This window comes from Salvelinus namaycush, chromosome 3 (assembly GCF_016432855.1).
Source record: "Salvelinus namaycush isolate Seneca chromosome 3, SaNama_1.0, whole genome shotgun sequence".
Lineage (NCBI taxonomy): Eukaryota > Metazoa > Chordata > Actinopteri > Salmoniformes > Salmonidae > Salvelinus > Salvelinus namaycush.
The window spans coordinates 56,496,886-56,512,366 of NC_052309.1; the positions used below are offsets into that span (position 1 = coordinate 56,496,886).

Below are 15,481 nucleotides of genomic sequence, written 5' to 3' on the forward strand. Positions count from 1 at the left end.
GAAAAATCTGTTAAATCTGTTAAATTCTGTTAAATCTAACGAGACCCTGCTGTAAATCAACAACAGATGGACACCAAATGCACATCCAACAAGTATTATGCATATTTTTTGAACCACAATGACAGTATCGATTTAGGTTTTAAGTATCAAGCAGTGGAGGCTTCTCGGAGGAGGGAGAGGACCATCCTCCTCAGTGTATTTAATAAAAATAAAAATAGTTAAACATTTAAAAAGTTAGATAAAACTATACTAAATATATTCACATCACCAAATAATTGAATAAAACACACTGTTTTTCTATGAAGGTCTACAGTAGCCTCAACAGCACTCGGTATCAAATCAAAAATCAAAGTTTATTTGTCACACTTGTGAGTGCATTTGACAGCAAATTTTTTTTCAATTTAGAAATAGGGAATTACTTTCAAAACAAGACAAACTGCCATGTAGGCTATGCCGCCTTGAAGGACACGTGAAACTAACCTAATATAAAAACCCTGTCCAACATCAACTAATTTCAGTTCAAGGGTAGCCTACATTTTCAGATGAAGAGATGCAAAGCACCAGACTTAAGTTATTCTCATTATCCATTTAGTTTAAACAGTTGAATGAGCAGTCATACAAATTGCTATTCTTTTGCATTTTCTGTTATGTCAAGGGCTCTTCAAATTGTCAATTTCTTGACAGTAATCCCTTAATTCTTTGGCAGAAATTTTCTAAACTAGAGCATTCCCAAAGAGGACTGTAATTTGACACAAATCTATTACTGCCACCTATTGGCTTGTTTGAAGATTGCAGCCCATGACACCTTCCACGAAGACAAATTCATAAGACATCCTCCAGGGATGTTGGAAAAGTAATATCCCAAGTATATAGACAGTAAAGTACACACACCAAAATATAAAAATAGGTTAAGCAAAATAGTGTTTATACAACTGCAAACTTCAAGGAATAGGGCATTCAAAGAGTTGGTTGGATGGGAAGTTGTGATGTCAGCCATAGGAGTCACATTTGAATATTACTAGCTAGGTAGCTATTTATTTATCATATAACCGTCCTCCACTGTGGTCCCTGAGTCACTGGTCAGTGGTGTTACCTGGACCACCTATTGAGATGTGCCTTTTGTTAAGTAAATTGGGTTAAATGGATGTGAAAAGGAGACTGGAGTACCACTTTAAACCAAGACTTTTAATATATTTTATGAAAGCATTTATTTTCAATACACTTTTTGGTTTATAAAAACATTAAGTGACAAGCATCGTCAATGAAGACTTAAAAACAAAACCACATTGATACTGAAAAGAGATGCATCCTGCCACCACCCCCATTACTCCCAACTTGCGTGGGAAGGTCGTTCAGAAAACACTTGCACAAGTGGTCTACATCATCTTCAGTGGAGATCTACCCATGACTGAGGTGAACAACCAATATGGGGGCCACTCCCACCGACCGTACCATCAGCTCTATGAAGGAGGTCTGAAATCTCCCTTCACTGAAGATACAGTCAGACTCATTGGCAGCATGTGACTCGTCCTCATATTCACCCCCCTCTACATTGGAGTTCACCGTCTGCCCATCTTGTTTTGTCGCCAAGGCGGCCATGGTCGGTTGCCAGGGTTAGCCGTCCGATTTGTCCTGAACGGAAAGACAAATGCACTTTGGTTACGTTCTGCCTACTTGACCGTTTGCTACATGAGGGTGGTAGGAACAGAGTACTGAGATAGGATCAAAACAATGCCTTAAAATAGTATTTAGTAGGACAATAAGCCTACAAAAAAAGAATTCACTGTAGATCAAATGTTGAATATTCACTCTCAAACTTTATATTTAGTCCCACACCTGAGCCCCAGATGTGGGAGTTCGTTTAAAATTGTGAAGTGTATACAAAGATTGTGGGGGGGGGCTTACCTCCATTTACTCACACCTTGGCCTTCTTTTCAGTGTTCTGAAGTTTCTCTACGAGCTTGCGCTCGTGGCCTCCGGGGTTGGGGCGGTTGGTATTGTCGCTGGCTTCCTTCTTTGACCTCCCCTTGCGGCTAGCGCCACCTGGAAACAGTGAGTGTTCACAGTTCAGATTGTGAGACTTTGAAAACAATAAAACATACCCACTTGCCCCCAATGCAACGTCATAGCAGTCAACATGGGCCACTTACGACACGTTGAGGAGTTAGACATTTATTTTTCAATTCTTTGCGGTGACCATTATTTGGTGGTCATAACTTGATAATTCATTGCACAAACAAGCATAATAATTATTTATACTTACATGTGTATTTTTCTGAAAGGTTATAGTATTCATATTCGTCGTAGTGTTGTTCTTCAAAGTGGGTTGGCTCAACATTCTTCACGTCTACGAAGCTTGACATAGCGACTCTTCTATTGAACAGATAAAAAGTAACTGTAAACTAACTTTTCGCTGGACAGCAACAAAAACAACTTTAGAAAGCAGTTATTTTCCACGGGTGTTTCTTTTTCTTTCAACTCTCAAAATGAGTGGTTTATGCGCTTGCCCATGTGCTTTATAAAGCATGGTCGCTCCTCCCTTTCTCCATGTCTCCCAGTTTTGTTGAGTCCTCCTCCCAGTTTTGTTATGAGTCATTGGCCCTTGCCTGAGTCAGTGAACGTTGCATGAGTTTTTGGTAAATGTTTGACGCCAACTTTCAATAACATATGTCACTGTAGTTTAAGGTCAACCATGTTTGTTTATTTTAATCAGGTGCCCTTTATTGATTTAATTTGCTCTACATCTCGTGGTACATGTCGTCTTTCTCTCTCTTTATTAGTAGCCTGTTTGTATTTGTGTAATCTATTCCATTGCACAATTATGCTTTATCCTTTCTTTCTATTGGTCATCTTCCAATAGTCATTTATTTTACATGGGCAATTAACTAATTTCTTAATTCTAAATGCACCTAGTTTCCTTCACCGACGTGGTTTCTCTGCCCTATCAACTCCTCCCTCCTCGGAGACAAAGATTAGATTAACAATGTTTTTCTTTCAGTCTTATCAACACCTGTGGTTCAAAGCTTACACTTCTCACGTTTTCTAACAGCCCCCCCCTTTTCTTTGTATGACCTCCATTTGTCTGTCAAGGCCAATCCAAAGGGTGCTTTAAGGTGAGGTGCGTGAATGTGAGCAGGGTGAACCAACTTTTGGTGACAATGCTAAGTTGTTAGACAGATTTTGATTGTTCAGTAGGCATTGAACCCATTTTGATCGCAGTTCTATAGCACCCATGAAATCCCATTGTGTGTGTGTGTTCTCACGTGTGCATGTTAATAGAGAGGAAATTAAATGTATGTTGTACTGTAGGCCTACATAAAGGAATATATAAACATATATATATGTCCTAGATAGAATGATTCAGACTGTAGTCATGACAAATAAACACATGACTGTCTGTATCTGTGAAAACGATGAGGAAAGGCCCTTCCCTCACATAAATATACTCATGTTCTGACGCTGTCAAATAAATTACAGGCCTTGAACCAGGAGCTATGAGTAAAACGTCTCAAAGTAGCCTCTTCTCCTAAAGCCTGGCTTGAATATTCCACAAACCAGTCCTTTTGGATATGACCTAATTGTTTTTGAGCAAGGAAGGTTTGACGCAGGCGTACTGAAGCAGGGAGAGAGTTCTTGGCATGTTTTACTTCCCTCGCTGCCTCCATAAACAGTCATAAACAGTCCTGTACTGGCCATAAACTGGAGTCAGAGCTGAGAGGGGCGGGGTGACATGTTTAGGCTTCACTCTCTCTTTCTCCCAGTCTCTCTTATCTCTCTTTCACTCCCACGATTCATATTTCTTACATTTGTGCTTGTTTCCTTTCAACGGCTATCTCTCAGTTGTCTAATAACATTCCTGTTTTTTATTTCACTGTTTTCTCCCTCTCCCCTTACTCTTTCTGTGACTCCTCCTTCCACACTTTCTTGGCATTTCTCAGTCATGTGGGCACTCTGTTCAATAAATATTTGCTGAAATATGAGCTTACCCATATGAGCTGTGACTAAGCCTACTCTCAACAAACACACTGAACACACAAATACTCACACACACACACACACACACACACACACACACACACACACACACACACACACACACACACACACACACACACACACACACACACACACACACACACACACACACACACACACACACACACACACACACACACACAATTATAAACAGCACAGAGTGTCCCAGACAGTTTAGACACATGGCAGATAAGCCAACACTTATCTGTGTCTGTCTATGGTCCATTTTACGACCTCATTTTCTCCATGACAGCGTTGAATATTAACTTTTCGGTATCTCCACCTCACCACCCTTTGCCCCCCTTCCACACACACCCAACTAGTAATATCAAATAGATACAATATATTGCTTTACATTAGGGCACTGTCTACCTAGCTTTACATTCATATTAGTTGTCTATTGAGTTTTGTTCTTAGTGATTGTTTTGCTCTTTATGTAGCTGTTTTCTTCACCATAGTGTTTATAGCTGGTGTTTGTTTCCAGAGGCCAAACCTCCCTCCACTCCCTCGCAGAATTCTGCTGACGGAACATTTTACACAAGCTTCAGAAAAAGAACAGAACATTACAGTCCGATTTAATGTGTTTACTAGAGAACGCCTCAAAAGAACTGTCTGTATGTTTCAATATGTAAACATTGAGGAGAGATGTTTGGAAGATGGAATGTAAGTGGTGAAGTAAATTACATGGGTTGTAAACATTTGCTAAACGAATTCAAACAATTATATTTACGTGTGATTATTATATTTATTTATTTATTTTACATTGGAACACCCATATGGTAAAGAGAGACCTTATTTATATACAGTCTATGGCCGAGATGCCATATTGAAAGACGCGTAAGACAAACGTTTGGGGTAGTACGGTTTGTCCTCGCTGCCAGTCCGTAGTAGGCCTTGAAACGAATGAAAGCTAACAAGCTACCTAACTACCAAAGGTAAAGGTAGGGAATGTATAGTTCTAAACATGTTGTATAACAATTTATCAAAATGTAACTTTACTCCACAAAATAAACTGCGTTTGGTGGTTGATAAAAAGGAAAGATCACGTTTAAGTCATCATAGAAGCTAGCTAGCTATTTAGCCAGCGAAGCTAGCTTGCTAGATTTTTACAATTTAGCTGGCTAGTTTCCTGCAATATGTTTGTTCTGACCACGTTAGCTAACTTTTGCAGACAACTTGCAAGTACAAAGTAAATGTGACGTACGTTGCGAACAATACAACTACCTAGTAATGTAACCTTACTGTTAGCTAGCTAGCCAGAAGATTCCAACACTACCGTTACGCTTGTTTACGTTGAGCTGCACTGGGTTCAGAACGCAATCACGGTTAGATTAAATGCCCATTGCTGTCAAAAACGTGATTTCCTGAGTTGTGTATATATATTGTAACGTCCCAGGGTCGTTACAATATATTCCCACACGTTGTAGTTGGAATAATATTGTGAAAATTATGATAATGCCTTTAGTGTAAGAGCTCTTTCAAAATACCTCCTGAAATTTCAGATTGTTTTGGTGGGATGGAGTTTTTGCCTGCCTGGTGACATCACCAGGTGGTAAATGAGTTAATAGACCAATGGGCGGTATTAGATTATGTTGAGCTGCAGGGCACGTTTCTATGGCACGTGACATGAATGGGGAAAGCGGTGAGGGAGGAGAACCCTTCTAAAATTGAGTAGTGATCTATGCCGGTCATGTTGTCAACAAGGCAGCATGGTACATCATCCAGTAACATACAACACCTCTTTTCCATAAAATCTATGTTTGAATTTTCAAACTAGTTTTTATTGGAAAGGCAGATAATGTGTTTTTATCAAAAGCAATCACTTTTGAATGTGAAAATACAGAATCCTACTCATTACTCCACGTGCTTAAAATACGTCACTTTTGTTTTGAGCCAACTTCGCCGTAGGCTTTGAACGGGGCACCATGGCTCAGGCAGCTCGGTTCAAAAACAAATGCAATCAACATTCAGCCGTTGAATAACACACCTATCCAGGCGCCCAGGTCAGATAAATCGAATCCTATCAGTAAGCGACTGCGTTCCAAACCTCCCTGCCAATAACAGCTAGTTTTCCATTTTCCCCTCCCCACATAGACCATTCTCAGACAGTCCTAACAAAAGCCCGGTTCCAAAACAAATCAAATAAACTTCCCCCGTTGCAAAACACGCCTATCCGGGCGCCCAGGCCAGATTAATTGAATCCCCTCAGAAAGCGAGTGAGTTCCAAACCTCTCTGCCAATAACAGATAGTTTCCTTTTTCCCCGCCCCACATAGACCACTCCCAGACAGTCCTAATAGTTCTTGCCTGAGAATTTGCTAAGAAGCTATTTTTGTTTCTTGACCATTTTAATTGAAAACAGTCACAATAAGGTACTTAATTGTTACCCAGAAGTAATTTGATATTTAGAGAAAAACTGCAGCATTGGACCAAACTGATACATCAAGAAGATTGAAATCTGCTAGCTTTCTGGGAAAACTGCCCTTTTTGTCCTCATGCTAGCTAGCAGTAGCCACCGCCACCATTTTGGAATGGCAGTGTCAGCCAATCAGCTCCTTTGTTGTCTAACGCAACATGTCATTCCATAATGGCTACTGCTGGATAGCATGAGGACGAAAAGGGCAGCTTTCCGGAAAGAAAAGCAGTCGTTCATTCTTCCCGGTGTAACAGAGCAGTCGTTCATTCTTCCCGGTGTAACAGTTGGGATAATGGGGTAATTCGGAGTACAACACAATTTCTCATCCCCAGAGTCTTAATCTAACCATGATGATGTTCCGACCCCAGTGCAACTCAGTGTAAACAAGCGTAACGGTAGGGTTGGAATCTGCTGGCTAGCTATCATGTCTGCAAGGCATGTCTATCATGTTGCTGCTTAAACTCAAGTGAAACTAATTTGATGAATGCATTTTGGACATCTCGTTACCACAGGCAAAATCATGCCGGCAGACACCATAATCGCAGACCTTTTAACAGAGCTCCATCAACTCATCAAGCAGACACAGGTAAGTCTCAACCAATGATTGCTACGCCCAAGTGATGTTGTCATCGGGAGCACTGACCAGTGACTCAGGGACCACAGTGGAGGACGGTTATATGATAAATAAATAGCTACCTAGCAAGTAATATTTAAATGTGACTCCTATGGCTCTTATTTTTACATCATGCCATCATAGGGATTGCAGTCACATTTGGGAGTAATGTAATACCTATCAAAATTTCCCTGAAAACTCTTTAGTCATATCCCAGTTTATCTATTTGCTTATGGTCTTGCCTACACCTAGCGAACAGTTTTTAAATTATATGAGGAAAAAAATATTCAATTTTATTTGGAACGGCAAGCCGGACAAAATTAAACGGGCCTATTTATATAATGAATATGAATTTGGAGGGCAGAAATGATTAAATATTAAAGCATTAGACCTCTCAATAAAGGCTGCAGTCATACAAAAGTTATACTTAAATCCGAACGGGTTCTCTAGCAAATTAGTAAGAATGTCTCACACTATATTCAAGAAAGGCCGTTTTGCCATTATTCAGATTTCAACCTCGCACTTTCAGTTATTTGAAAAGGAAATCATCTCCCAAATATTGCTATTTTTAAAACAAGCCATAGAAAGTTGGTTGCAATTTCAATTTAATCTACCAGAAAAGACAGAACAAATAATACTACAAGTATTGTTGTTAAACTCAAATATACTAATTGATTAAAAAAACATACTTTTTAGATTTAAAAAAAATAAAAAGTATGATCTTCATAAATTATATCATAAATACGACTGGTGGAGTTATGTCATACATGCAGCTAACTAAAACACAGCAAAAATGGAAGAGGAAAGTGGAAGGGGGGAAAAGTAAGGAACTTGTCTGTCGGACTTGCATTAAAGACCATCATTGCTTAAAGAAAATTGTGATAAATAAAAAAGTATATCCGTTTCATTTAAGGACCAAAAAATGTACAGCTGTGCCATATAGATTGCAAAAGAGATTTTTGACGTACCGATTCCATGGCGTATGGTTTATGAACTGATACGCAAAACAACGCCGGATTCAAAACTTTGAATTTTTCCATTTCAATTATTTTACAGAATTCTTGCAACCAACAGAATGTTATTTATATGGGGGATACAACCTTCCCAGCTCTGCAGATTTTGGTGCGAAGAGGCAGAATCATTAGATCATTTGTTTTGGTACTGTCCATATGTAGCTTGTTTTGGGACTAATAACAAGATAACTAATATAAAACATACTGTGCCCGTAAAACGTATATAGGTTAAGAACTTTTTTGAAAGAGCACAGTTTGAAAGATATGGCAAATAGAAATCAAACCGGATGGACATCAGAAATATATGGGAGAGGTTGAGGGTAGAGGAATGACAAGTTAAAAACAAAATAAAATGTATAAAATAGACTGTGTCCATGAAATCTATATAGTATGTATAAGCTGGAAAGACAGGCCTAAGGCACCAACGTTGCACCAACATGGTTTAAATTAATCTAGGATTAACCCACCCATGTGTTGTTCACTCGTTTGCTCCAATTGGGGGAGGGGTGGTAGGGTTGGAGGGTAATAAAGGAAATATATATTTTTTAAAGATGTGTGTATGTCTGTATATATATATATATATATATATATATATATATATATATATATATATATACTGCTCAAAAAAATAAAGGGAACACTTAAACAACACAATGTAACTCCAAGTCAATCACACTTCTGTGAAATCAAACTGTCCACTTAGGAAGCAACACTGATTGACAATAAATTTCACATGCTGTTGTGCAAATGGAATAGACAAAAGGTGGAAATTATAGGCAATTAGCAAGACACCCCCAATAACGGAGTGATTCTGCAGGTGGTGACCACAGACCACTTCTCAGTTCCTATGCTTCCTGGCTGATGTTTTGGTCACTTTTGAATGCTGGCGGTGCTTTCACTCTAGTGGTAGCATGAGACGGAGTCTACAACCCACACAAGTGGCTCAGGTAGTGCAGCTCATCCAGGATGGCACATCAATGCGAGCTGTGGCAAGAAGGTTTGCTGTGTCTGTCAGCGTAGTGTCCAGAGCATGGAGGCGCTACCAGGAGACAGGCCAGTACATCAGGAGACGTGGAGGAGGCCGTAGGAGGGCAACAACCCAGCAGCAGGACCGCTACCTCCGCCTTTGTGCAAAGAGGAGCACTGCCAGAGCCCTGCAAAATGACCTCCAGCAGGCCACAATTTAGTCAATTGGAGGTGTACCTGTGGATGTATTTCAAGACCTACCTTCAAACTCAGTGCCTCCTTGCTTGACATTATGGGACAAGCAAAAATAAATCAGCCAAGACCTCAGAAAAAAAATTGTGGACCTCCACAAGTCTGGTTCATCCTTGGAAGCAATTTCCAAACGCCTGAAGGTACCACCTTCATCTGTACAAACACTAGTACGCAAGTATAAACACCATGGACCACGCAGCCGTCATATCGCACAGCAAGGAGACGCATTCTGTCTCCTAGAGATGAATGTACTTTGGTGCGAAAAGTGCAAATTAATCCCAGAACAACAGCAAAGGACCTTGTGAAGATGCTGGAGGAAACCGGTACAAAAGTATCTATATCCACAGTAAAACGAGTCCTATATCGACACAACTTGAAAGGCCGCTCAGCAAGGAAGAAGCCACTGCTCCAAAACCGCCATAAAAAAGGCAGACTACGGTTTGCAACTGCACATGGGGACAAAGATCGTACTTTTTTGGAGAAATGTCCTCTGGTCTGATGAAACAAAAATAGAACTGTTTGGCCATAATGACCATCGTTATGTTTGGAGGAAAAAGGGGGAGGCTTGCAAGCTGAAGAAACCATCCCAACCTCGAAGCACGGGGGTGGCAGCATCATGTTGTGGGTGTGCTTTGCTGGAGGAGGGACTGGTGCACTTCACAAAATAGATGGCAGGAAAATTATGTGGATATATTGAAGCAACATCTCAAGACATCAGTCAGGAAGTTAAAGATTGGTCGCAAATGAACATTGACCCAAAGCATACTTCCAAAGTTGTGGCAAATGGCTTAAGGACAACAAAGTCAAGGTATTGGAGTGGCCATCACAAAGCCCTGACCTCAATCCTATAGAAAATTTGTGGGCAGAACTGAAAAGGTGTGTGCGAGCAAGGAGGCCTACAAACCTAACTCAGTTACAACAGCTCTGTCAGGAGGAATGGCCAAAATTCACCCAACATATTGTGGGAAGCTTGTGGAAGGCTACCTAAACCGTTTGACCCAAGTTAAACAATTTAAAGGCAATGCTACCGAATACTAATTGAGTGTATGTAAACTTCTGACCCACTGGGAATGTGAAAAATAAAAGAAATAAAAGTTGAAATAAATCATTCTCTCTACTGTTATTCTGACATTTCATATTCTTAAAATAAAGTGGTGATCCTAACTGACCTAAGACGGAATTTTTACTAGGATTAAATGTCAGGAATTGTGAAAAACTGAGTTTAAATGTATTTGGCTAAGGTGTATGTACATTTCCGACTTCAACTGTGTGTGTATTTATTTGCAAAAAGATATATGGGCGATTGGAAGTGATGCAGACAATTACATTGATGGAAGCTACAATCTATCTTCAATATTAATGCTGATCTACCCTCAAAAATATTTAATTTATTTAAATAAATTGCCAAAACATAACCTCAATGTATTACACTGACTTTTGTGTGCACATGACATGTTATTCTTGCTGATATACTGCGTCAGGTTGCACCTATGCAACAACCACTTTGTAATACTAATCCCTTTCCTTCTCTTTTTCAGGAGGAGCGGTCGCGCAGTGAACACAACCTGCTCAACATCCAGAAAACACACGAGAGGATGCAGACTGAGAACAAGAGTGAGCCTCTACCTCGCCTTCCCACATTCCCCTTTTGTCCATCAACACTGCAACACTATTTTAGAACTCTTCATATTACAATTACACACTGTTTCTATTCATGTGTCGTCTGGCTAACTCTTTACCCCACACACACACATTATGTTCTTCTAACATCGTGGGGACCTAAAATTTATTTCCATTCAAAATCTTATTTTCCCTAACCCCTAAACCTAACCCTTACTTGTAACCCTAAACCTTACCACTAACCTCTTATCCTAACCCTAAACCCTAAGATTAAAATAGCCTTTGTCCTCATGGGGACGTGGGGAAATGTCCCCACGAGGGAGAATGTTCTTTATTATACTATCCTTGTGGGGACTTTTGGGGATTTTAGATCCCCACAAGGATAGACAAACCCACACACACACACACACACACACACACACACACACACACACACACACACACACACACACACACACACACACACACACACACACACACACACACACAGTGTAATAAGGTGTTATTCTTGTCCCCATCTCCCCCAGCCTCCCCTTATTACCGGACTAAGCTGAGGGGACTCTACACCACAGCCAGAGCAGACGCTGAGGCAGAGTGCAGGTCGGTAGCCTACACTTGAAAAAGAAAAGGCGAGCCGCCCACTCTCGGAGCTCAGATGCAATAATTTAATAACCAACGTTTCGACAGACAAGCTGTCTTCATCAGGGTAGCCTACACTGACATCCCTATGCCGCTTGCACTATGCCACTTGGAGTGTCTGCTGATCTGACATGATAGGTTTGGTGTAAGCCATTTAATGTAATGTTTCCTTTCACCTATGCAACTGTGGTAGTTCAGTGATTAGATGTGTTTTTGTCTTGCGTTCAGAAATCATCGCCACCATGTGGAGTAAGTAAGTACACCTCCATTCCAAAGTAATAACTCGGACACCACTCTCTCTCCCACAGTATTCTTCGTCATGCCCTCGACAAAATTGCAGAGATCAAATCCTTATTGGAGGAGAGGCGAATAGGTAAGGAGAGTATGGCTGTGACTGAATTCTCATAATAGCCTATATCCTATTTAAGAAGGAGAGGAGACGAACTGAGAAGAAGCCACTGTATACTATTGAGATGCAGCCCATGCCTCACTATCTTCTCTCTCCTCTCCCCCAGCGGCTAAGATGGCAGGGGTGAACAGCGACAATGACCCCCCCAGGAAGACCATGCGGAGGGGGGTGCTGATGACACTGCTCCAACAGTCAGCCATGACGCTCCCGCTGTGGATCGGCAAGCCAGGAGACAGGTAGGGTCTGATGATTCAGTCTCTCTCCTGAGCCCTGTTCAGTACTGCACAACATAGCAACATTTTTTACAACGGTAAATGAAAATCTGTGTTCTTATTGTGCACAGTTCAAGTTCTGTACCTCCCCCACTTTTCTTCCACCTGCCCCTTTTTTCTGTCCTCCATTACTATATTACTCCCCCCACTCCTAAAACCCTCCACCCTTCCCTGTATCCCCCTCTCCTCCTCCTCTCCAGTCCTCCTCCCCTGTGTGGGGCGATGCCAGCCAGCAGTGACTACGTGGCCAAGCAGGGGGACAAGGTGGCAGCGCGGGTCAAGGCCGTGGACGGAGACGAACAGTGGATCCTGGCCGAGGTGGTCAGCTACAGCCACTCCACCAACAAGTAACTATCAGCAAATCAGCTCCAGCCACTGCTAGCCAATCAAGTACAGCCATATCCCACTGTTACCAATCAACTACAGCCTTTAACACTTTTAGCCAATCAGCTACAACACAGACTGTTTTGAGTTGTATTCTTCTGCTCTGTCCTTCAGGTACGAAGTGGATGACATTGATGAGGAAGGAAAAGAGTAAGTCATTGTCTTCATTTTCTTTATTTCTCTTCCTACTATTTTGTCTTGTAGTACATTATATTTTATGCCCTGAAATTCTTACCTCGGATGTAATGACAATTATCTACTCTACTTCTCCCCCCCAATCTCCCATCCTCCTCCTCCAGGAGACACACCCTGAGCAGGCGGCGTATCATCCCCCTGCCCCAGTGGAAGGCCAACCCAGAGACGGACCCGGAGGCCCTGTTCAGTAAAGACCAGCTGGTGCTGGCCCTCTACCCCCAGACCACCTGCTTCTACAGAGCCCTCATCCACACACACCCACACCGGGTGAGACAAGGAAAGGGAGAGGAGGGGAGGGGGGGACTGATTGATGTCATTTGAATACATTTTATTTGATGACGAAACTACACGAAGCTGGTTCAGTTGGAGTTAATGTTACTGTACACCAAACCCTGCATCCAGGCTGGCCCCTTGCTTGGCAGCTTCCCCTCCATCAATCCTAACCTTAACCATTAGTGGGGAAAATGCTAAACTGACCCCAAATCAGTGAACCCTGTTCTCTCCACTAACCACCATGTTCTCTCTGCCCTCTCAGCCCCAGGACGACTACTCAGTGCTGTTTGAGGACACGTCGTACGCAGACGGCTACTCCCCGCCCCTCAACGTAGCTCAGAGATACGTGGTGGCCTGCAAAGAGAACAAAAAAAAGTAAAGAAGAGAAGAGGGAGTCAGTCGAAATCAAGGGGACTGAAGATGCTGTGTAGACAAGTGTTCCAAGACAAGTGTTTCCAACCACCCCTCTCCCCAGAATAACAATGGGTTCCATACCCTAGCCACACGTATGGACACACTGAGGGCAGGTTTGGGCAGCTATCTGTGGGGCTCAGTCAATCTAGGGAGTTGTATTGATATCCAACGGTGTGTTATCATGGCTCATCTGTATGATCATCGTGAGACGTGCAGGATGTTCTGTGCTCTGTTCTGTCTGTATTGGCCTGGTGGTGACATGACTATGCTTCTTGTGGAACGGGCTATGCTGCATGTGTGATGTAAAAAAACAAAAATGTTAACAAAAAAAAATGTTTTTTAAATTTGTATGTTGACTATGGACACTGAGTAAGAATAAATGTTTTTTTATATACAGTACCAGTCAAAAGTTTGGACATAGCTACTCATTCAAGGGTTTTTCTTTATTTGTACTATTTTCTACATTGTAGAATAATGAAATAACACATGGAATGTATGTAACCAAAAAAGTGTTAAACAAATGAAAATATATGACATATTTGAGATTCTTCAAAGTAGCCACCCTTTGCCTTGATGACAGCTTTGCACACTCTTGGCATTCTCTCAACCAGCTTCATGAGTAACCTGTAATGCATTTCAATTAACAGGTGTGCCTTGGTAAAAGTTAATTTGTAAAATGTCTCCTTAATGCGTTTCAGCCAATCAAGGTAGGGGTGGTATACAGAAGATAGCCATATTTGGTAAAAGACCAAGTCCATATTATGGCAAGAACCGCTCAAATAAGCGAAGAGAAACAACAGTCCATCATTACTTTAAGACATGAAGGTCAGTCAATCTGGAAAATCTCAAGAACTTTGAAAGTTTCTTCAAGTGCAGTCACAGAAACCATCAAGCACTATGATGAAACTGGCTCTTCATGAGGACCGCCACAGGAAGACCCAGAGTTACCTCTGCTGCAGAGGATAAGTTCATTGGAGCAGAAATTGCAGCCCAAATAAATGCTTCATGTAGTTCAAGTAACAGACACATCTCAACATCAACTGTTCAGAGGAGACTGCATGAATCAGGCCTTCATGGTAAAATTTCTGAAAAGAAACGACTAAAAAAAGGATACCAATAAGAAAAAGAGACTTCCTTGGGCCAAGAAACATGAGCAATAGACCGGTGGAAATCTGTAATTTGGTCTGATGAGTCCAAATTTTAGATTTTTGGGTCCAACCGCCGTGTCTTTGTGAGATGCAGAGTAGGTGAACGGATGATCTCCGCATGTGTGGTTCCCACCGTGAAGTGTGGAGGTGTGGTGGTGTGGCGATGCTTTGCTGGTAAAACTGATTTATTTAGAATTCAAGGCACACTTAACCAGCATGGCTACCACAGCATTCTGCAGCGATACGCCATCCCATCGGGTTTGCGCTTTGTGGGACTATCATTTGTTTTTCAACAGGACAATGACCCAACACACCTCCAGGCTATGTAAGGGCTATTTGACCAAGAAGGAGAGTGATGGAGTGCTGCATCAGATGATCTGGCCTCCACAATCACCCGACCTCAACCCAATTGAAATGGTTTGGGATGAGTTGGACCGCAGAGTGAAGGAAAAGCACCCAACAAGTGCTCAGCATATGTGGGAACTCCTTCAAGACTGCTGGAAAAGCATTCCAGGTGAAGCTGGTTGAGAGAATGCCAAGAGTGTGCAAATCTGTCGTCAAGGCAAAGGTGTCCAAACTTTTGACTGGTACTGTACACATACATAAACTCAGCAAAAAAAGAATTGTCCTCACTGTCAACTGCATAAATTTTCAGCAAACTTAACATGTGTAAATATTTGTATGAACATAATGTGTCCCTAAACAAAGGGGGGTCAAAATCAAAAGTAACAGTCAGTATCTGGTGTGGCCACCAGCTGCATTAAGTACTGCAGTGCATCTCCTCCTCATGGACTGCACCAGATTTGCCAGTTCTTGCTGTGAGATGTTACTCC

General features: G+C 41.6%; 2 protein-coding genes across 4 annotated transcripts; one reads left to right on the top strand and one right to left on the bottom strand.

Moving 5' to 3' along the window:
• Nucleotides 1-1,164: 1,164 nt before the first annotated feature.
• nupr1b (nuclear protein 1b) lies at nt 1,165-2,506 on the bottom strand. Its single transcript, XM_038979643.1, has 3 exons — nt 2,264-2,506; nt 1,906-2,043; nt 1,165-1,632 (listed from the first exon to the last, which is right to left on the bottom strand). Exons 1-2 carry the CDS (start codon nt 2,361-2,363, stop codon nt 1,916-1,918), a joined length of 228 nt encoding a protein of 75 aa, XP_038835571.1. The 5' UTR covers nt 2,364-2,506; the 3' UTR covers nt 1,165-1,632; nt 1,906-1,915.
• A 1,881-nt stretch (nt 2,507-4,387) lies between these two features.
• LOC120033226 (SAGA-associated factor 29-like) lies at nt 4,388-13,902 on the top strand. 3 transcript variants are annotated; one of them, XM_038979509.1, is made up of 10 exons: nt 4,388-4,698; nt 6,963-7,036; nt 10,833-10,908; nt 11,442-11,514; nt 11,862-11,926; nt 12,069-12,198; nt 12,435-12,581; nt 12,733-12,768; nt 12,918-13,080; nt 13,349-13,902. In XM_038979509.1, exons 1-10 carry the CDS (start codon nt 4,692-4,694, stop codon nt 13,463-13,465), a joined length of 888 nt encoding a protein of 295 aa, XP_038835437.1. In that variant the 5' UTR covers nt 4,388-4,691; the 3' UTR covers nt 13,466-13,902. The 3 variants fall into 3 exon arrangements, with proteins under 3 accessions (XP_038835437.1, XP_038835450.1, XP_038835444.1); XM_038979522.1 differs by lacking the exon at nt 4,388-4,698 and adding an exon at nt 4,730-4,976; XM_038979516.1 differs by lacking the exon at nt 4,388-4,698 and adding an exon at nt 4,731-4,970.
• The last annotated feature ends 1,579 nt before the right edge of the window (nt 13,903-15,481 follow it).